Below are 22,202 nucleotides of genomic sequence, written 5' to 3'. Positions count from 1 at the left end.
CCACAGGAGGGTGGGTGGTGCTGCTGTGAATAAGGCCGAATATTGATGCTGGTGTGCGGACGATAAAGCACCACAAAATCCACCTCCTTTAAGTGTTACCAGGGCCATGAGAACATCCTTCACAGGAGGGTGGGTGGTGCTGCTGTGAATAAGGCCGAATATTGATGCTGGTGTGCGGACAGTAAAGCACCACAAAATCCACCTCCTTTAAGTGTCACCAGGGCCATGAGAACATCCTCCACAGGAGGGTGGGTGGTGCTGCTGTGAATAAGGCCGAATATTGATGCTGTAGTGCGGACGATAAAGCACCACAAAATCCACCTCCTTTAAGTGTTACCAGGGCCATGAGAACATCCTCCACAGGGGGGTGGGTGGTGCTGCTGTGAATAAGGCCGAATATTGATGCTGGTGTGCGGACGATAAAGCACCACAAAATCCACCTCCTTTAAGTGTTACCAGGGCCATGAGAACATCCTCCACAGGAGGGTGGGTGGTGGTGCTGCTGTGAATAAGGCCGAATATGGATGCTGGTGGGCGGACAGTAAAGCACCGCAAAATCCACCACCTTTAAGTGTCACTAGGGGCATGAGGTTCTGGAGGGTGTGAACATCTGGGTTTAGTCCGTTGGGGAGTGCTTAAGTCCGGGGGTCCGGGGTATCACGGTGTGCGAGGTTATGGAATTATGCATGATTTTTGAAATTCTCGAAAAAACGGCTAAGTGCTAACGGAGGAGGGGCTACAAAAAGCTCAAGTCTTCGGCGCTTCCGGCGGAAGCCCCGGAGACATTTGCACTACCCCGTTGCATTTTTCAACGGAGAGGGGAATACTGACCTCCCTTCCTCCGTCGAAAAAATTCATTCATCTTTTCCAAGCTACCATCTGCACGAAATCGGAAACCCGGTTTTTGAGAGCACTTAGAAAAAAACGGCCTATTTCTCATGATGGGGACATCATGGAGGAATGCATCCGCTGCATGAGCACTTTGGATCGGATACAATTGTTGCCTGGAGGACCCCCAATCATGGTTCTTACCAAACTTTAAGTTTTTGAACTGGCCTCTGGAGGAATTCAAGGGGAGTTGCCACGGAATAACGAGACACTATTTTCGGATACATTTTATCCATTTTCACCCCTTTCTCTGGTTCTTCCAAAAGTTAACTTAGACTTTTTCTGACTCTGGAGGAATGTGATGGGAGTTGTCAGGTAGCTCTATCCGCCTTAAGAGACACTATTTACGGATACAATTTCTCCATTTTCACCCCTTTTCTCTGGTTCTCCCAAAATATAACAGAGTATTTCCTGACTCTGGATGAATGTAAGGGCAGTTGTCAGGGGACTGTACCTGCATTAAGAGACACTATTTTGGGATACAATTTCTCCATTTTCACCCCTTTTCTCTGGTGCCTGGAGACCCCCCCAGCCTGGTTCTTAACTTTAAGTCCAAACTGGTCTCTGGAGGAATGCAAGGGGAGTCGAAAGGGGACTCTTCTTGCGTTTTGTCTTGTCAAAATTGAGGGGTGTGTTTGAGGGGAGGGCCCTGGCTGTTTCGGCAGCCTCCGCTCCTCTCTTCTCTCCCTCCCCGAGACCAGCTCGTGCTCCCGCTGTAAAAGGCAGGTGCGCGGGCACCCACTGCCACTCACTCTGAGCCTGGCTCCCGAGCAGCGCGTTCTCCCCGGCAGTCCGCCAGCAGATGAAAAACACCCACCTCTCCGCCTCTTCCGAGGGACGAGGGAACCGCGCGGGGGGGTCTGCTGGAGGCTCCTGCCGGGTGCTCCGTCCTGCGTTTCACCGGGACCCGGCTCCAACACTCGGAACTCTGACTCCAGCGCGGTGTGGCTGCCTCGCCCTGGCCGTCCACCGTGCGCCCTCCGGGTACCTGACTCCCCTGCCTCCTCCGGGGGCAGGTGTGAGGGGTTCAATGCCTCCTCCCCCCGCTGCGGTGAATGCCGGAGCGGGATGGAGCGCCCGGCGGTACTGTTGTCCCCACGTTACCATGTTGTCTGGAGGAGAGGACCGAGAGATGACATACTCTCTACCCGGGTTACAAGTCACTATTTTCGGACACTTTCTTTGCTTTACCCCGGTTCTATCACTCTTTCCTCCTTTGACCATAAAACGTGTTTCCTGCTGGGGTACTGCCTGGTTCCGGGGCACCACAAACCCTCTCATGGTCGGGCCACCATGGATTGATGCATCGGACCCAATGTTGCCATCACCAGCCCCGCGTTGGTGCGGAGCTAGGACCATTTTGCCAGGTGGTAACCCAAGTCCTCCTTTGGTCCGTGTACCAGGCATTGAAGCATCAAACTTTTGTTGCAATTACCGGTTACGCTAACGCATATAAACGGAGAAACACAACATAATTTAAATACAATTAACTGTGTCTGTTTCAGTAAGGATGTCGTCCGAATGCCGGGTGTGCAGACTCTTCTATCTGGGTGATTCTCACGAACTTGGTGTAACATGAGCCAAAACAGTTCGATGCAGATTTTTGAAAATAATTGTTCTCATTAGTATCAACCAGATTCTAAATGAACTAGCCCTAGTAAAAGAAAAGTTCTGTATATGTTTTAAAACACATTTTTAGAGAGTTTTAACGAGTCATTGACCAAATAAATTCATTACCGTAACACATTTTCAATTGATGATAACTAAATATTTGAGTAAATGTTTGGCATTTTATTTTTTAACGTATGCTGCTGTCAATAGTCACAAGTAGTCACATAGTGTAATAATTCAGGTAAATATATAATAATATAATAATTTTAGTTATTAACTTCATTACCGTAACACAATTTTATGTTCCACACATTGACTTTTACTGTGGTGTAAATTGTACAATTGATTGAAAAAAGACAATTTTAAAATATGAACAGACATACCAAACATTTCCTGTACAAAATGAAAATTTGAAGGTTTTCCATATTCCTATCAAAATATTAACTTATTAAGGAAGTGTTATGGTAATGAACAGAGCATGTCGGTAATGAAAAGCTTTTGTTATGGTAATGACCTTACATGGAGAAGAGATATACTATTGCTTTATAAATACTTTCGCTTTACGTATATATTCACACACACACAATTTTGAATTGCACCGTTACTTTTATATACTGTCTCTTTACACACACAATAGACAATAGTAACGTAACGTTTGTTACATGATACATAATGTACCTGTATACAATCACCGCTGCCGGCAGGGACATCGCTCCTTGCATGGTCCTTGGAAAATGCGGTAGTGTTTTTCCACTCTAAACTTTTCCAGGGCTCTGTAGAAGTCAAACTGTTCAATGGGTGGTCCTTCAATGCAGATTCAGTCGAGATTTTCTGCTTTTATTCTTGCCCTGCCCTTGGTCTTTATGCGATTTTGAATGCTGAATCCACGTCCGCACCGCACCGTGCTCATTGGAATGACCGAGATTGCAGCCAGGAGCTTTGTGGTTTCAGGTAGGAAGCCAGCATGTTGTGTAGCCATGATCTTCACCAACTCCTGGAAGGAATTGTTGCTGTAGTTTGCATGGCCCAGCTCCTTAAAAGTTGACCACTCTGCGCTGCAGGTGTCCGTGTCAACGTTAGGTTCCCGTCCCGCTGGGCACAAGTGATCCAGGATGGTCTGCATCTCATCGCGTCCAAATCGCGCACGTTCAGTGTTGTCCCGTGGCAGACACCATGGGTCAAATATGCGAAAAGCGGAAAAGAGGCCGATGTCGGGGAAACGATCTTCAATATTCTGGATGAGGGTGTCGAGGAAGCGCTGCCTTACACCATCCACGGCCTGCCGCATCGCCCTGGTGGCCTTTATCTTTTCTCCCTTAAAATACATCTCGCCGTTTTTCTCCACAATGTTGGCCAAGAATTCTTGGAATTTTAGGCCGCCTTCATCTCCAATCTGCATGGCTCACAGCGCATTGCTCGTTGAGGTTACAGCAGGCTGAACGTCATCAGTGTCCAGGATGACATGCATTTCTTTAAGCCGTGCTTGCCGAGAGCTGCTGTTGGAGAAGTATCCATAGATGCTGCCCACCGTCCTCTGGTAGCGCTGGAGGGATGGAATCGCCACAGCAGCCTGCTGGGCACAGAAGTTTAGCTTATGTGCAGCGCAGTGTGTGCCACCGATGGCTGGGTTTTCCCTTTTTAAAACGCGCCCCGAACCCATTTTCTCTTCCAGTCATAACCGCTGCCCCATCTGTATGGACGCCAGTTATGTCGTTCAGGTCGATGTTGTAATTTTGCAACTGCTCCTTAATGGTTTGCGTTACGGTAGCAGCGTCGCATGCAGTATCTTTGTGTTGCACAAGTAGTGGGTTTCTAAGTCACCGTCATTTATTAGGTTAACATATGTGCAAAGAAGCTTTTCCACCGAAATGTCCGTGGACTCGTCAGTCATGAGCCCCTTGAATGTTGAGTTATTTAACTTTGCAATGAAATCCTCCTTCAGCACATTACGGCGCACTGCATGTCTTGCACTATGTCGTTGTGAGGGCGTTCTCTGAAACTTGCAGTTCTGCCAAGGTTTCACATCCCTGCAGAATGCACAGTTCATTCAAGCTTTTGTTTTTGTGTGTCAGCAACAGTTCTTTTGCCAGGTAATACACGTTCCTCTTGGCCGCAATTACCGCCTTTGATCTGGCACAGACCAATCGATTAACGGCAACTTGAATGTTGTTTCTCCGTAAATGCTGTGCATCTAGCACTGCTTTGTGATCCACCCCCTTTATGTGCATCTCTATAGTCTTCACCCTGAAGTTGGACGTCCCCGAGGTGAACACGTTGTGCTTTTTTTCCCTTACACATAGTGTGCAATACATTTTATGACTTTGTTTATTATAGCACAACCACGGGAACTTCATTTTCCAGGTTCCGACAAACTTCCTTTTGTTGTGGCTGACCGGTTTCTCTTCGTGGCTTACGGGTGTAGAAGTGACATTGTCAGATGGCGTAGGCTCTGGATGGGGTGGAAGGCTAGATGACGACAACTCCGGCCCCGGGGCACCTGCACGGGCGGGGGATGCTGGCGGAGACTAGGATGGCGGCAACTCAGGCTCGGGCTGAGAGCCAACGGCAAGGCTCGCTGGCAGTACACTTTTTTCCGTCACAGGAACCGGCTTTGTTGGCGGCGAAAAAAATCCCACCAGCCTCCTTTGCCCCTCCAACAGAGGGATGTCATTTTCCTTTTTGTCATTTAAACCAGGGGTTCCCAAAGTGTGGGAAGGTGAGCCTCCCCTCAGAGAACATAATCACAGCCGCGCCCCCCCTCCCAATTATTATTGCTATTATTATTGTTGCTATAATGCAGGGGTATTCAATTGCATTGCAAAGAGAAAATGTAAGGTGAGAAAATGTCATAAAATGCTCTGTTTTCGCTACCTTCCTATTTTTTGATTGGCTGAGCGTCACCTCCTTAAAACATTAAACAATAGCTTTTTTAAACCTCTTTATCTTTTAAACATGTTGAGGTTAAGGATGGCAGCTTCCTCATACGTTGCACTCGGAGAGAAATAGTTGAGACGGAGATGTCTTTAGCAGCAGGGAGGAGTAACGTTTCACCAATGTTGTGAGGTTTACCTGTCTTAGCTATCCGTAACGCCACTCGGTATGATGCTTCGGTTGCCTTTGTATTCACAGTGCTAAATGTGTCAATGACATTTTTCTGTGACTGCAATTCCTTGAGCTTCTGGTCAAAAAACTCCTGTGGCTTGGTCACCAAACATGGGTGTTTCGTCTCAATATGACGCCGGAGTTTACATGGTCTCATACTGTCATTAGCTCGCACCTCGTTGCAGATAACACACTGTGGCAGTGGAGTGTCATCAGGACCGGTCCATGAACATCCTAGCTTCAAATAATCATTGTCATACTTCCTTTGTTTTCTGACAGACGCTGTCTCCTCTCTCACTTTAGGTAACTTCACTAAAAATCTATCCATATTTTGCAGCTCGCATAAAGTTAGCTGAAGTTAACTAGCTAGATTTCACTGTTTCTCTTTATTTTTTTCTGGCGGCTGCGCCTCCCTTGAAGCTCTCTGGAGCCCCCCAGGGGAGGCGCGCCTCACACTTTGGGAACCCCTGATTTAAACGATAAAAATTGTCGATCTTCTCTCGGATAAATCTTTTTTTTGGGCCGCCTCGGCTCGAGTTGAGGGCGCTCCGAGCTGAAAAAGTGCATCCAATGACGGCAAGACGGCCCCCTGGTGGAAACACTGGCTCAGTCTCTCTCTCTCTGTCTCTCTCTTTCTCAGTCTCTCTCTTTCTCTGTCTCTCCCTCTTTCTCACTCACTCTCTCTCTCACACACAATGTGAAGATGTCCTGTTCTAACCTCTCTCTTTCCTTCCTTATGTATCTGGGTTGCTGTACCCTTTCTCTCTGTGCTTCACCACCCTCACCTTGGAAGCTGCCCTTTTCCTTTCCACCTTTTCTGAACTTAATTTCAAGAGGGATTCAGTATTCATTAAATAAATTAGATTAAAATAATATATATAAATGATTTCTTTATAGTTAAAGCTCACCATACATAGCTGCACACATTTCTTTCATTACCGCAACAATTTTGTTCATTACCGTAACAGCCTCCTATATGACATGGTAATGAATGCAGAGCATTACGGTAATGAATGACCATAACACTAGCTAGCATAATAGTTAGCATAGCCATGATGCTACAAAAGAAATATTTGCACTATCATTCTGGCTCTATAAAAGCAACTTTTCTATTGATTTTGGAATCAATAACTTTAAAAAAAACATTATATAATACCCCATTATGGTAATGACAGTTAGTAGTGTACACTGGGGTGTCAGTAAATTGAATCTTTAACATATCTATAGCTTGACCTTGAAAGGACATCTTACCTTGTCTTGCATATTCTCTTCCATGCAATGCATCATGGGTAAAACTAAAACTAATTTAAACAAACAGGAATTGTAATGGGGCCAAATAGGCAGTGCATCGGTAATGAACTTCACATGCTCCGGACACACATATTAATCCAAAAATATTTTAATTCATAAATCTTAGACCCAAAATAATTATATTACCAGTAAGAATGTACCATTTCAACAATTTTTTGTATTTATGTATGTATTAAATTGTGCAGATTTATTGTGATATTTTGGGGTTAAATGTAAAAAAATAAACTCCGGACGCATTACGGTAATGAATTTCTACATGGAAAAATGGTGAAAAAAATATGAATTACTACCTCAACTACAAAAATAGCAATAGTACCACATACAATACACAATGCAGTTTGATATAGAATTGATTATTTTGATTATTTTTGTAATTTTGTCTGTCAATTCCTCACAGACATGACCAAAGGTGGTTTCGTGAGAATCACCCATCTGGCTTTGAACAAGCACCTTAAGCACAAACATGCAGTGCGGAACTTGGAGGAAAGAGGCATCATTCTTAAAATGGCTAGTGGCAGAATAAATGTTCGGACCAAACCCTGTCCCATCACAGGGTGTTCGTATGCTGGGAAGAAACTGGACCGTCATATGACTCATGGCCACCCTGAGTTATCCCGAGATGAAGCACATCAGGTCCTGGCAAAGCTGAAGCATAGTGTGGCCCTGCAATTGCTCCATGACCTCAGACAGACTAATCCCATCATTGGAATGGCTACATAATTGGATATAGACAATGAGGAGGAATACCCGGTGCACCCTCTACCCTTCTCTCCACATACTGAGTGTGACAAAGACGACTGCAGGCAGGTGATGCTGGAAAATGTGGCATTGAGGGCTCAGAAGGATGCCCTCATTGAGGAGGTGAAGACCCTGCGCTCCAGGCTGAAAAAGGGGCTAAAACCCAGGCAGCAGTGTGCCACTGCTGCTGTGCTTGAGGAAGAGGAAGAAAGTATACGATTTAAGGGCCTGGCAATCTCAAGTACCTCCGGCATAAACACAGCAGCCTCCGGTAGTCAGACCCCTCTCAAGACCCCGGTCAAGACTGTCATGCGGTCACCAGCAGCCTCCGGTAGTCAGACCCCGGTCAAGACTGTCATGCGGTCTCCAGCAGCCTCCGGTAGTCAGACCCCTCTCAAGACCCCAGTCAAGACTGTCATGCGGTCTCCAGTAGCCTCCGGTAGTCAGACCCCTCTCAAGACCCCTGTCAAGACTGTCATGCGGTCTCCAGCAGCCTCCGGTAGTCAGACCCCTCTCAAGACCCCGGTCAAGACTGTCATGCGGTCCCCAGCAGCCTCCTGTAATGAGGACTGGCCCTCTCCTCACTGGTCCACTGGGAAGGGACGGGGGAATACCATGCCTGAAATCACGTTGCCTCAAAGCATGGAGACGTACATTCAGACATACAGGCATCATTGTGAGGGTGTCACACCGACAGTAAAACGGAAAGAAAATTGTCTGTCCAATGTCAGCCGGATAAAGAACTTCCTCGTATTCATGTCCCATGGTGTTAACCGGCTGTCAGATTGGCTGTTCCTAAAAGACACGGAGAGGGTCCGTGGCTGGAGCGAGTATATTGTAAAGTCGGGCCGGGCAGTCACAACATCGCTGTTGTTCCTGAAGAATGTGAACCATTTCCTGAGGTACTTGTCTGAGTCAAAGCTCCGGGGGTGCAGGCTCACCCAGTCTGATATGACCCACATCATCAGAGAGGTGAAAGCCAACATGAAAGACTCGAAAAAGTCTGTCACTGTCCACCAGTTCAAGATGAAGAGGAACAAGCTGGATCGTCTGCCGAGCCAGGCGGAGCTTCTCGCCGCCATGGCGGCCGCTGAGAAGCGCATCCCTGATTTACTTGACCTGATGGCTTGCAACCCAACCTCAATCACCCAGTACCTGCTATATGGCTATCTAACCCTCCATTGGAGCCTACTGTATGGCCACCGGGTGTGTACGCAAACATGACCAACACTGAGGTGTTAGAGGCGGACATAAGGGGCACTGCTGAGGGCTACATCATCCATGTGCAGGATCACAAGACTGCCAAGACATTTGGCAAAGCACAGCTGGTGCTTACAGTAAAGGAGTTTAGCTGGGTCATGCGGTGGATGGGGATAAAAGAGGGCTTGTCGGGTCCTCAGAATGAATTCTTCCTTTTCACAACGGGGAAGCATGCCTCCAGGAACCTGAACGCTCACTTGAAGAGGGCTTGGGCTGATGCTGGGCTAGAAACAGCCGTCACCTTCACAATCCTGCGCACTGCCCTGGCAGACAATATCAAGCATCACCAAGATCCAGAAAGCAGGTCGATTCTCGCCAGGTTTATGTGTCACGACGTAAGCACTGCAGACCGGTTCTACGCGAATACGCCTGGAATAAAGGAGGGATTGAAGATCCGCTCCATGTTCAGGGTGGCAGCAGCAGCAGCAGCATCATCGGAAGGAGTTCTACCGCCGTCAGATACCTCCGAAGAGGACTCAGAGGCGGATAGCAGCGATACCTCTTCTTCAGGGCCGGTTGATACTCCTGATGTGGGGGTAGAGGCCGTGGACTCAGCCTGTTTCCCTCGGTGCACCGTACAAGTTAGACGGCTAATATGGCCCCCGGGCCCCCGCTAATCATGTTTTTATCATGTTATTATGATGTTTATTATGCATATTGTGTATACTGTTTTTGTAAAAATAATGTGATAATTAAATAAATAAAAAAACATTTTAATAACGTTTAAGGTTCCCAGGGGTTGATACAGTGCCAGGTATCAGACTATTTAAACAAAGTTTACCCAGGATTCAGACACCTTCCCTGGCTTGTAAAATGCGGTGATGCGCCCTGGAGGTATCAGACTATTTAAACAAAGTTTACCCATGATTCAGACACCTTCCCTGGCTTGTAAAATGTGGTGATGCGCCCTGGAAGTATCATACTATTTTAAACAACTTTTCCCCGCCTTTGAAACACTTATTACTGGGTTTTAGCCTGTCATTTTGCAAGATATTATTTAACATTGAAGCTCTCCTGGAAATTGACATATTCTGTCCATCTCCAGGAGAGCTTCAATGTTAAATGATATCTTGCAAAACGACAGGCTAAAAATCTCTTCCAAACGTTTAAAAACACTTCCCCCGACAATTTAAACAATATTTCCTGCTTGTAAAGTGCAGTGATGAGCCCTGGTAGTATCAGACTATTTACACAACGTTTTCCCAGGATTCAGACACCTTCCCTGGCTTGTAAAATGCGGTGATGCACCCTGGAGGTATCATACTATTTAAACAAAGTTTATCCATGATTCAGACACCTTCCCTGGCTTGTAAAATGTGGTGATGCACCCTGGAGGTATCATACTATTTTAAACAACTTTTCCCCGCCTTTGAAACACTTATTACTGGGTTTTAGCCTGTCATTTTGCAAGATATTATTTAACATTGAAGCTCTCCTGGAAATTGACATATTCTGTCCATCTCCAGGAGAGCTTCAATGTTAAATGATATCTTGCAAAATGACAGGCTCAAAATCTCTTCCAAACGTTTAAAAACACTTCCCCCGACAATTTAAACATTATTTCTGGCTTGTAAAGTGCAGTGGTAGTATCAGACTATTTAAAGGGTTACCAGGGCCATGAGAACATCCTCCACAGGAGGGTGGGTGGTGCTGCTGTGAATAAGGACGAATATGGATGCCGATGGGCGGATGATAAAGCACTGCAAACTCCACCCCCCCTTTAACGGGCCCTCCACACTACAAGCGTTTCAGGCGTAAAATTACGCCTCTAGCGCGTCTGCCCATTCACTTTGAATGGGGTGACGTCACGTCCGCTCACGTTTTCGCCGAACTGCATCACGGGAAGGCAAGCGTAACTTTGAGAGCGTCTCGCGCGTAAAAAGTTGAACAATGTTGAACTTTTTACGCACGAAACGCTCTCTCGGTTCCTGACAAGTGAGCGTAAGCCAATCAAATCCCGTTTCAGAAAATCTGACAGCTCAAGCCGTAGCCAATCAAAAACCGCGCATACGCTGGGAGAGATATCCTGAGATATCCCGCCGTTCATGTCTATATTTGAAATAAAATGGACGAGGTTATAATCGTAGCGGTAGCGAATCACCCTGTATTATTTGATGTGACCCTGTTCACCTACCGGGATAGAAACCAGAGGAACCAGGCATGGAAGGAGGTGGCAGAGACAGTGGGGGAAACTGGTAGGTTTTCGCCTGTTTGGGGATTTTATATCCAGTTTACTTCATGTTAACATAGCTAATGAAACATAGCCGGTATATTTAGCATAAAATAGCGCCATAGACATTAATCACATACATGTTAATCATCCGCTGCCACATCATAGACTATATTGCATTACATTAATGCACACAATGTCATACTCCTTTAACATTTCTTAGTTATATATATATATATATGCAAAAATTCATTCCTAGCATTCTATTTCCATGTAAATTACTGCTTTATTTAATTTTTATCTTTTTGCAATTTAACTGTACAATACATGTTGTGTTTTATATTAGATTTCTTGTTTTGTATATATGCACCATGACATCAAGTCAAATTCCTAGTATGTGCAAAGCTACCTGGCAATAAACCTGTTTTTGATTCTGATAAAGTGTGACATGTAAAACCTTGTATGCAATTGAAAGGGATTTGGTTTTCATTAATGGAGCAATCATTTTCTGAAATTCAAGAAATTAACTGTATTCTTTCATTTTCATTTTCATTTTATTAGACGAAGTGTGCAAAAAGCGTTGGAAGTCCCTCAGGGACCGATACCGCAGGGAGAGGATCCTGGAGAAGGAAGGGAAAAGTAGCGGGGCAGGGGCTTCCGGGGGATCTAAGCCCTGGCGTCTCGCGGCAGTAATGAGCTTTTTAAAGCCCTTCATGCTGGACCGTGAGACGTCCAGCAATTTCCCCCGGCAACCCCTGCCTCCACCCACCGGAGCAGAAGAAGAGGAAGACTCTATGGGTGACAGCCTGGATGACAGTCTGGAAAGCCAGCCAGAGCCAGGTAGCAGTCAGCCGGCCAGTCAGCCGGCCAGTGTGCCGGCCAGTGTGCCAGACGGTGTGCCAGACGGTGTGCCGGCCAGTGTGCCAGCATTCCGGGGGAAGAAGAGCAGGGGAAGGGAGATGTCCCCTTTTGAGGAGAACCTGCTGTCGGCCGTAGGCCCGATGCTGGCCATGCCACCACCACCACCACCCCCACCACCAGTGGTGGAAGTGGAAGACGAGGACCTCCTTTTTTTAAGGAGTCTCTGGCCTGCAATGCAAAAGCTGAGCAGGACGAGCAGCATGAGACTGAAAATGAAGCTACAAGAGGCGGTCCTGGAGGCCACAGAAATGGACATTAATAATTAATTAATTAATTAGATACTGATACTGATACTGATCCACATTACATCTTTTTACACTCATCACTCATCACACACAACATCACATAAATAAAAGTTATTTAAAAGTATGTTATGGCTATACTGTGTCTTGACTTGTTCATGTGGTTTGTCAGTTACAACATACCAGGAGCTTCTTGTATGTCGATATATAATGTGCTGTCTTCTGTAATTATTCAGGTGAAACCCTGATGAAAATTATGAGTGGTTTATCACTAAAAACAGGGCTGAAGGAAAAAGGTTGTTAGTTATATCATATCAATTCAAGAAACATGTTTATTAGGAATGGTTGATTTTAAAATGGCTCATTTGGAATATTTGCTTTTTAAAGAAAATGGGTAGCTCTTAAAAGAGCTTTTTGGTTTGGAGACAAATATGGGCCTACACCACATTTGCCTGCCATCGCACTGCCCCCTCCTCGTTGAAGTAGGAGCAGAAGGTCTCCCGCTGTTGGATGGATCGCCGTGTGGCATTGTTGGAGCCCATCCTCGGTGCATCACACAGGGTTGGAGTAACTTCATCCGTGGACCTTGCGATAGGTGTGCGTGATGGCATATCAATGGTCTTCCTGAGGAGGAAGTTATGCAACACACAGGCAGCCTTCACACACAACTCCGTCACCTCGGGGCTGGTGGTGATGACACGCCTGAGCATTCTCCACTGGGTTGAGAGGATGCCAAACGCACATTCAACCACCAACCTGGCACGGCTGAGGCGGTAGTTAAATAACCTCCTTTCACGGTTGAGGTGACGTCCAGGGAATGGACGCAGAAGGTTGTCCAGCAGCGGAAATGCCTCATCTCCAACGAAGACATGGGGGAGAGGGCCCCGCCGCTCTGATCCTGCGATGACGGTGTCAGGTGGTAGCTGCAGACTGCCGTCTCGGAGGCTCTCTCCAAATGCAGAATTCCGCAGGCTCCCAATGTCGCTGCTCCTCCCAAAGCCTCCAACATCCACCACAGCCAGCAGTACCAAGGAGTGGGTGGACTTATAATTAAAGTAGAGGGAACCTGCATTTGCTGGAGCCTGGATAACGACGTGCTTCCCATCTATGGCACCAACACAGTTGGGAAACTCCCAGCGCTCCTGGAACCCAGCAGCGATGGCTCTCCAATCCTCCACCTGTGGTACCGGCATGCACTCCTCGACCAGGGCGGTCCAGATGGCCCCCGCAACCTCCTTGACAATGACTGCCACTGTAGAACGCCCGACCCGATAGCTGAAGGCTATCGTCGCGTACGAGTCACCAGTTGCCAGGTACCTGAGAAAAAAAGATATATACATGATTACAAAATATATTTATTCAGACCCCACACACACACAGACCACAGATCCCCCCCCTCCACACATTGAACACAGACACACACATTGAACACAGACACAGATTGAACACACATTGAACACAGACACACACACATTGAACAGACACACACATTGAACACAGACACACACACATTGAACAGACACACACATTGAACACAGACACACACACATTGAACACAGACACACACATTGAACACACACACATTGAACAGACACACACATTGAACACAGACACACACATTGAACACAGACACACAGACACACACATTGAACACAGACAGACACACAGATCCCCACACACACATTGATCACAGACACAGACACACACGCCATGTACACAGGGGAGCAATACTGTGTTTACCTAGATATCTTAATTAATGTTACCCATCTGAACTAAATCACAGACTTCAGTCATCATTCGTGCATTCTCTCTCCTTCTATACAGAGTCAGATTAAAGAAGTAGAAATACACAAAACGTACCGTAGGCAGATGGCGAGTCGCTCGGCGGGGCCGATTGACATACGCAGATGGGTGTCCACCTTTGTAATCAGTGGGCCCACCTTTCCGAGCAACTCGTCGAACACCTCCTTGCTCATCCTGAAGTACCTCTGAAAAAGGCGGTCATCGAGACGGAGCTCCTGGACGAGAAGGTGGTATTCCCCCCTTTGTAGACGCTTTCGGAGTATCGGGTGTACCCAGAAGCGACGCACACTACACGGCCTCATGCGAGACAATGTATACACTAAATGCAACCTTGCACACACACGAGTTACCCTGCTTACCCTTGCTACAACACCGGCATCCATTTTAGCAATAGTGGAGAAGAACCGGGGTTTTTCACTTTGTATTTCCGGGGCGGGAGATTCACATGGAGATTCTGATTGGTTGTTGGTCGCGGGGCTCGAAGAAACGCCCCAAGCGTAAATCTTGGGGCGTTGGAAGCGAATTTTACGCTTGTAGTGTGGCCGGCCCGTAAGGTTCCCAGGGGCACGAGGTTCTTGAGGGTGTGATCATCTGGGTTTAATCCGTGGGGGAGTGCTTAAGTTCGGGAGCCCGGGGACCCAAGGTGCGCGATGTTATGGAAGTACGCATGTCAGGGACAGATGCTGGAGCTGCTTAGTCCGTGATTTGGGGGTCTTGGAGCGGCCACAGAGAGGTGATTTTCCCGGTGTATTTCATGGAAGTCTGACATAGCCTGTTTGCTCATGTAAGGAAAAGGTCTGCCTTATGGACAGAGTTAACATGGGACTTGTCCTTCAAATGTACACATGTCCGCACAATGGAAATGTGATGTCAACTTCCAATGCAAAGTCCCTGTCACCGGCAGGACACATTTTACCAACTGTAAACCAACACTTGGGGGTGCTCTATGCATGTGTCTGAGGGTAAAATAATCATCATTCTGTATATTAATATGTTTGTCAATATCATGGACATTTCCTTTTAAATTGGGGTCCACGAAGCTGACACAAGATACCCACAGATAAGCACTCATCTCGGACTAAAATCCTTCGTGCATAGCAGTTTTAATGGCATTTTTGTTATTCAGTGTTACCAACTTCTGACCGGTGTTCCCTCTTGGTTTAGTCCGTGGGGGAGTGCTTAAGTGTGGGTACACAGGTTCGCCTGGTGCACAAGGTTATGGAGGTGGGGGTCTTGCTGGTGCTCAAGTGTCCATATACGTCACCCCATATTCACATCACTTTTACCCGCCTTAAGAGACACTATTTTGGGGTACAATTTATCCATTTTCACCCCTTTTTTCTGGTTCTTCCAAAAGTTAACTTAGACTTTTTCTGACTCTGGAGGAATGTAACGGGAGTTGTCAGGGGACTATATCCGCCTTAAGAGACACTATTTTGGGGTACATTTTATCCATTTTCACCCTTTTTTATGGTTCTTCCAAAAGTTAACTTAGACTTTTTCTGACCCATGTACATCACCCTGGATCTCTGCCTGTGAGTGTGGGACCAGTGACTCTGTAAGCAGCCTGTCCTCTGGGTGGGAGAGAGCGAGGTGCTGGAAGGAGCTGTCTGGGTCACAGCCTGCTGCTGCTGCTCTCTCCGCCCCTGTATTCACATAACTTTTCCCCAGCTTTCACACACTCATTCCCGGGTAAGAAAGCCATGTGCATCACCCTGGATCTCTGCCTGTGAGTGTGGGACCCTGCTTACAGCAGTGACTCCGCCGTACATTACATGAGTCAAATGTGGATGAAATGGACAGGTTTCAAGCTGTTACATACCTGGGTTACATAGTGCTGCGAAGCAGCCTGTCCTCTGGGTGGGAGAGAGCGAGGTGCTGGAAGGAGCTGTCTGGGTCACAGCCTGCTGCTGCTGCTCTCTCCGCCCTTGTATTCACATAACTTTTCCCCAGCTTTCACACACTCATTCCCGGGTAAGAAAGCCATGTGCATCACCCTGGATCTCTGCCTGTGAGCAGTGACTCTGCCGTACCTATGTTCCTGTACATTTCATGAGTCAAATGTGGATGAAATGGACAGATTCCTGTACATGTTCCCCAGGTTTCACACACTCATTCCTGGGTAAGAAAGCCATGTGCATCACCCTGGATCTCTGCTTGCCTTTGAGTGTGGCACCCTGCTTACAGTCCGTCGTTTGGGGCTCTCCCGAGAGTGGAAGTCCATTGCCTCTAAATAGAGGTACAATTAGGTCTGTCACTTTGGGTAACCGCACCACTGTCAGACGTCTCCCGAGAATGGACGTCCATTCTCTCTAAATAGGGTTAGGGTTACCCTAGGGCAACAGCATCAGAGCACGGTGCAAAGTCTCTAGATGAGTTTACAGTAGTCCCTCGTTCTTATTGAACATCCATGTTGTAGTCCGCTGTATAGAAAACTGTAGTTTCCATAGTTTCCCCACAGCAGCAGACGCACATTCATGACGTCCACTGGCGCATTTGGGACGGGTGGCACAGTGGTCTGTGCATCCGATCTTCAGATCAAGGGGGGTGCTGGGGAACTCCAGTTCGAAACCCACTCCTGCCGCCACTGCGTCAGGCCGTTGTGTCCTTGGGCAAGACACTTCACCCGGATTTGCTCCTGTGGGTATTGTCCACAGTACATATAATACCAATGTGTACTTGTAAAAGCGCCTCGATGACCTCGAGGCGTGAAGATGGACGGTGTGGCGCAGTGCGCTGTGCAATGAAACCCGCCGCTGCTGCGTCTGTAAAGCCGGTGTGTCCTTGGGCAAGACACTTCACCTGAACTTGCTCCTGTGGGTATTGTCCACAGTATCTGACCATTGCATGTATGATATATGTGTAATGTGTGTATATGTAAAGCGCTTTGAGTCATTGAAAAGGGCTATAATAAATGTAAGGAATTATTATTATTATCATAAACACGTCGGATAGTGAAAGTGCAGTCGATTCTCTAAAGTACCGCAGTCTCTTCTCCTAAGTCCTTTTTAATTCTCCTATCCACTATCCCTTAACCCCGTGACCTTTCACTCAGAGGTCAAGGAATAGGAGATAGGGTTAGAACTTAGGAGCTACCGAAGGCGTCCCGACTTTTACGTCGGCTACGCCGCCCGCCTACGAACGCTCCGCAAAGACTTCAGTTGACGAGTGGCAATAACTGTCCTTACCAGCAGGCAGCGCTAGTGTGTATTCGTCATTCAAAAGAGGCAACAACCGGAAGACAGACTATACACCGAGAGAAGAAGAACAGGCTGCGTGATATAAACAAACAGCAAATAGCGTCTGGGTTCCATTTTCACTCTCTCTCGTTGATCGAAAACATGTAAACATAAAAAATAAACTCTTGCGTCCAGGTGAGATGAAAATGAAAAAGATTAACCGTCTGTCGTTTGTTTTGGTCGCTCACTTCCGCTTCGCTTCTCATGCACTGACTCGCTAAGCTGAACAGCCAATCAGAGTGATTTCTTTGTCCTGACTAACAGCAGGGTTGCGTTCCAATAGTCCATTTAGCTTAGGAACCTTCCTAACGGAGTGAAATGACCCGGAAGTCCCTCAGTGGCAGCCATGATAAGTTCCGTTCCAATTCTCTAAATGAAAGGAATGGAGGTTTAAAGCTTCCTTTATAACCTCCTTTAGCTTAGGAACCACTGGACCTCCCTCACTGAAAGGAGAGGAGAAAATGCTGCCCCACAATGCATTGCAGCCGCAGCATTTGCCGTCACTCAACAGTCGGCCGTTCACGGAAACAACCGATTATGACGGAGAAATGATATCATGAACGTTACGGTGCTTATTAAGCTTTTTAAAACGTATGTGGTAAGTTGCCAAAGTGCTTTGTTCTGAACGTTCATCAGTATTATAATCAAAAAGAGAAATATGAACGTTAGTTTTTACTGAAATTATCAAATAAAGTCAACATCTCACAGTGTTTACTGAGCTGTGTGGGGTTTGTTCAACTTTTAAAAGATGTTTGAATGGTGATATACACAGTGATAGATGTTAAGGACTAACGTTTATAATAAATACATCTGTATTGATTTATCTTTTCATCAATCATACGTATTGGGATCATTTGTATTAATGTAGACCGGAGGGAGAGGGTGACGAGCAGAAGTTTCACTTTCCTTTTTTATTTCAATTCCAACTTTGGTCATGAAGAATATGTTTCTCTGTTGTCCACGTTCATAAAGCATAAAGCAACAGCATCAGAGCACGGTGCAGAGTCTCTAGATGAGTTTACAGTAGTCCCTCCTTATTGAACATCCATGTTGTAGTCTGCTGTATAGAAAACTGTAGTTTCCATAGTTTCCCCACAGCAGCAGACGCACATTCATGACATCCGCTGGCGCATCATAAACACGTCGGATAGTGAAAGTGCAGTCGATTCTCTAAAGTACCGCAGTCTCTTCTCCTAAGTCCTTTTGAATTCTCCTATCCACTATCCCTTAACCCCGTGACGTTTCACTCAGAGGTCAAGGAATAGACGATAGGGTTAGACGTTAGGAGCTGATTTTTGGATTATCCGACAGCAACCCAGGTCTACCAGCAAGGAGTAGGCAAGAGCAACTGTAAATAGTTATGTTGTGAAGAACCGTTCTTGTTAAGAAGATGTTGAAGAACTATTAATGTTGTATTTTTTAATACATTTTTTGTAGAATACTTGAAGCGGCCCAGACTCTACGTCCACACTGTAAACCCCAACAGTACTACTAACCAGTGACGTGCGGTGAGGTTCATGGATGGTGAGGCACTGACTCTTTCAGAGTCAGATTTACAAATATTATATTTTGACCTTAATCGAAATATTCGGTTATTTTCAAAAGCTTTTTTAGTCTGATGCTTCAATTCATTTTAAACAGACCGTTCAAAAAAAGGATAGGCCTACCCACAATTTAAATATTGGATTGTTCTTTCTTAGTAAGATTCCATTTGCATTACAATTGTGGTCTTACCTTGACTTGAAGATGAAGCCCATGCTATCCTTCTGGACAACAATCTCTATTACTTTTTTGTAAAAGTCCTCCTTATCTTCCTCTAGTTTCAAAAGTCTAGTTTGTTGTTTGCGTTCCGTCTCTGCGTTGAATAACAGTAGCAACAAGAACCTTTGGGCTCACTTGCGCCCCCTTCAGTGCGGCAGAGGTTATGGCTGCCTCCCCTGGTGCTTTTTTCATTGCCGTTGTATGATGAGACCAGCGAGCCTAAATATCATATATACGTGAAATAAGTTATTTAGAGACTATGGATGGCGAGGATAAATGTAATAAAGGGATCTACAAACATTACATTGGTGACATACAGTGAGATGGTGCAGGCATGCGCTTAGGGCCCGCTTTCCAGCCAGTTTCTGTGGGGTGACGCATTCTGAGGTGAGGCAGATCTCATCTGTGCCTCACCTCACCACACAGTAACTGGCTTGAGCGCGCTCACAAAATAAGTGCCCGCGCTAAATTAGTGCCCGCGCTCCAGCCAGTTACTTTGGGCTTACGAGAGGCAGAGCTCGTCCCTGCCTCTCTTCTCATCGCGCCCCGTAGTTGTAGCGGAGCTCGGCAAATTTGCTAATTTTGACTATAAAAAGCGATTGGAATCATACATAAATCACATTTACAACACAGATCAGTGGAGACATTTTATTATTATTTAGTTTTTCTTTAGTTGTTTTTCCGTTACATTGGAGTATGATAGGTGAGGCTCTGCCTCCCCTGACTGCACATCGCTGCTACTAACTCATAAGTATTATGGGTACTGCAATCAAAACCAAATATCAAGTCAACCGAACAATAAACTTTTAACGAAAAGTGCTGTTTAATTTGATGTGGATCATAGTTTATGAGTGAATATTCAAATTTGAATTATAACTTCTGAGCTATGCTTCTGAATGAACAGTCACGCAGCGTCTGACGTCATTACTTCATGATGTTGCGACGAATCGAGAAAAATCCATCCAACATGGCGGCTCTTGCAAGCGAAGGGATTCCACACATGGTTTAACTTGTAAGTACCAAAATAAGTTGTTAAAACTGTTTTTCTTGTTATAATATTGTAAGGATATACCACCCGAAGATCATATGTGATCGTTAGACCCCATTGTTAAATTCAGAGTTACATGCACAGCGCCGCAGTTACCGCCTGCTTAACCCTAACATGTCACCCACTGACATGTTAGGGTTAACAGGCCACAATCAAGAACCTGATCAACTCTATGCGAAGGAGATGTGTTGCACTGCGTGAGGCAAATGGTGGTCACACCAAATACTGACTGGTTTTCAGAGTGGCCTTTTATTGTGGCCAGCCTAAGGCACACCTGTGCAATAACCATGCTGTCTAATCAGCATCTTGATATGCCACACCTGTGAGGTGGGATGGATTATCTCTGCAAAGGAGAAGTGCTCACTATCACAGATCTTTTCAGATTTGTGAACAATATTTGAGAGAAATGGTTATTTTGTGTATTGTAGTGCCGTGAAAAGAGAGTCGGAGGCGGTGTATTAAGAAGGGAGTTCCAATCTTTATTATCCATTACTATCAGAGAGGTTAACACATGCACTGCTCTGCCTGATGAGCTAGCAGGAATGGCAGCTAAAGCTACAGGTGTTCCCCACTAAAGGGTCCGTGTGGCAACACAATAAGCGAGGTGAATTATGTCCAATAACGTGTCACCACACAAGCCCCCCCAGAATTCACACATAAACAAAATCAGCATGGCGGGGAGGAACGACACGCCGACTCCCACGACTCCTGAGCACGGGAGTCGGAAAAGTGACTTCCGCCTGTGCGGCCCCCGGAAGGGGAGGGACCGGAACAACAGGTCTTAAATCCGTGACAGGGGACGAGGCCGGGGGGCGGCCCCGTCGAGGAGGTCGAGCCAGCACCACAGGCTGGTCCAAGTCCATGTGAGCAGCCTTCACCCGGTCCACCGAGACGTGCTCGGCCTTGCCACCAAGGTCGACCACCAGGTGCTTGTCCCCGTGCTCCAAGACCCGGAAAGGCCCATCATAAGGGGGCTGCAGGGGGCCTCTGTGCGCATCGTGCCAGATTAACACGTGCTCCGCCGAGCGGAGCTCTGCGGGAACCTGGGACACCTGAGTACCGTGCTGAGTAGTAGGGATCGGAGCAAAGGCCTCAGCGGCGTCCTGCAGGAAAGCCCGCTCGGCCGACGCCGACCAGGGAGCCGATGCGTTAGGGAGGAAATCCCCTGGAACTCTCAACGGCTGCCCGTAGACCATCTCAGCCGTAGAGCACTGCAGGTCTTCTTTAGGCGCAGTCCTCAGGCCCAGCATCACCCAGGGCACTCCCAATTCCCGTCCTTAAGGCCGGCTTTGAGGGCCGCCTTCATGGAGCGATGGAAGCGCTCGCAGAGGCCGTTAGCCTGAGGTTGGTAAGCGGTAGTCCTGTGCAGCTTAACCCCCAAACCGCCTGCCACGGCGTTCCAGAGTTCGGACGTGAACTGAGAGCCCCTGTCTGAGGAAATGTCCGACGGGGTGCCAAAACGACACACCCACGTTGCAATGAAGGCCCGGGCAACGTCCACGGCCGACGTCGAAACGAGCGGGACCGCCTCCGGCCAACGGGACGTCCTGTCCACCATGGTGAGGAGGTAGGAAAAGCCCTGAGAGGAGGGCAATGGACCAACCAGGTCGATGTTGACGTGGTCAAACCTCCTCTCAGGCACCAGAAAACGCTCCAAAGGGGCCTTCGTGTGGCGGTGCACCTTAGCGCGCTGACAAGCCACGCACTCACCAGCCCAAGTCCTCACGTCCTTTTTCAGCCCATGCCAGACGAACTTCGCGGCCACCAAGCGCACCGAAGGCTTAACGCCGGGGTGTGACAGTCCGTGCACTGCCTCGAACACAGAGCGCCTCCAGCTGGCGGGAACGACTGGCCGCGACAGGCCTGTGGAGACGTCACACAGGAGGGTAACGCCCGCGTCGCCGAACACCATGTCCTCCAAGCGCAGCCCCGCGCCCTCCACCTTCAGAGCCTGGACACCGGGGTCTGTGACCTGGTCCGCCGCCATGCAGGTATAGTCCAGGCCCAACTGGACGGCTCCGATGACGACTCTGGAGAGGCAATCTGCAACCATGTTCGACTTGCCAGCCACGTGCTTAATGTCTGTGGTGAACTCAGAGATGTAGGAA

General features: G+C 47.2%; 2 protein-coding genes across 2 annotated transcripts; one reads left to right on the top strand and one right to left on the bottom strand.

Annotated features, from left to right (window-relative positions):
- The first annotated feature begins 10,653 nt into the window (after positions 1-10,653).
- Positions 10,654-12,267, top strand: LOC117545261 (transcription factor Adf-1-like). Its single transcript, XM_034214992.1, has 2 exons — positions 10,654-11,105; positions 11,642-12,267. Exons 1-2 carry the CDS (start codon positions 10,976-10,978, stop codon positions 12,265-12,267), a joined length of 756 nt encoding a protein of 251 aa, XP_034070883.1. The 5' UTR covers positions 10,654-10,975.
- Positions 12,268-12,680: 413 nt separating this feature from the next.
- Positions 12,681-14,453, bottom strand: LOC117545260 (protein ANTAGONIST OF LIKE HETEROCHROMATIN PROTEIN 1-like). The gene is made up of 2 exons (XM_034214991.1): positions 14,104-14,453; positions 12,681-13,560 (listed from the first exon to the last, which is right to left on the bottom strand). Exons 1-2 carry the CDS (start codon positions 14,427-14,429, stop codon positions 12,681-12,683), a joined length of 1,206 nt encoding a protein of 401 aa, XP_034070882.1. The 5' UTR covers positions 14,430-14,453.
- Positions 14,454-22,202: the final 7,749 nt, after the last annotated feature.

The sequence above is a fragment of the Gymnodraco acuticeps genome, unplaced genomic scaffold, assembly GCF_902827175.1.
Source record: "Gymnodraco acuticeps unplaced genomic scaffold, fGymAcu1.1, whole genome shotgun sequence".
Classification (NCBI taxonomy): Eukaryota; Metazoa; Chordata; class Actinopteri; order Perciformes; family Bathydraconidae; genus Gymnodraco; species Gymnodraco acuticeps.
Note: the sequence above shows the minus strand (reverse complement) of the source record. Positions and strands in the feature narration are given on the sequence as shown.

Bases quoted from the DNA above. Each gene is read 5' to 3' on its own strand.
- LOC117545261 (XM_034214992.1), top strand. From the start codon at position 10,976: ATGGACGAGGTTATAATCGTAGCGGTAGCGAATCACCCTGTATTATTT. The intron at 11,106-11,641 runs GTAGGTTTTCGC...TCATTTTATTAG, and splicing joins AGAGACAGTGGGGGAAACTG to ACGAAGTGTGCAAAAAGCGT.
- LOC117545260 (XM_034214991.1), bottom strand. From the start codon at position 14,429: ATGGATGCCGGTGTTGTAGCAAGGGTAAGCAGGGTAACTCGTGTGTGT. The intron at 13,561-14,103 runs GTACGTTTTGTG...TTTTTTTCTCAG, and splicing joins CGACTCGCCATCTGCCTACG to GTACCTGGCAACTGGTGACT.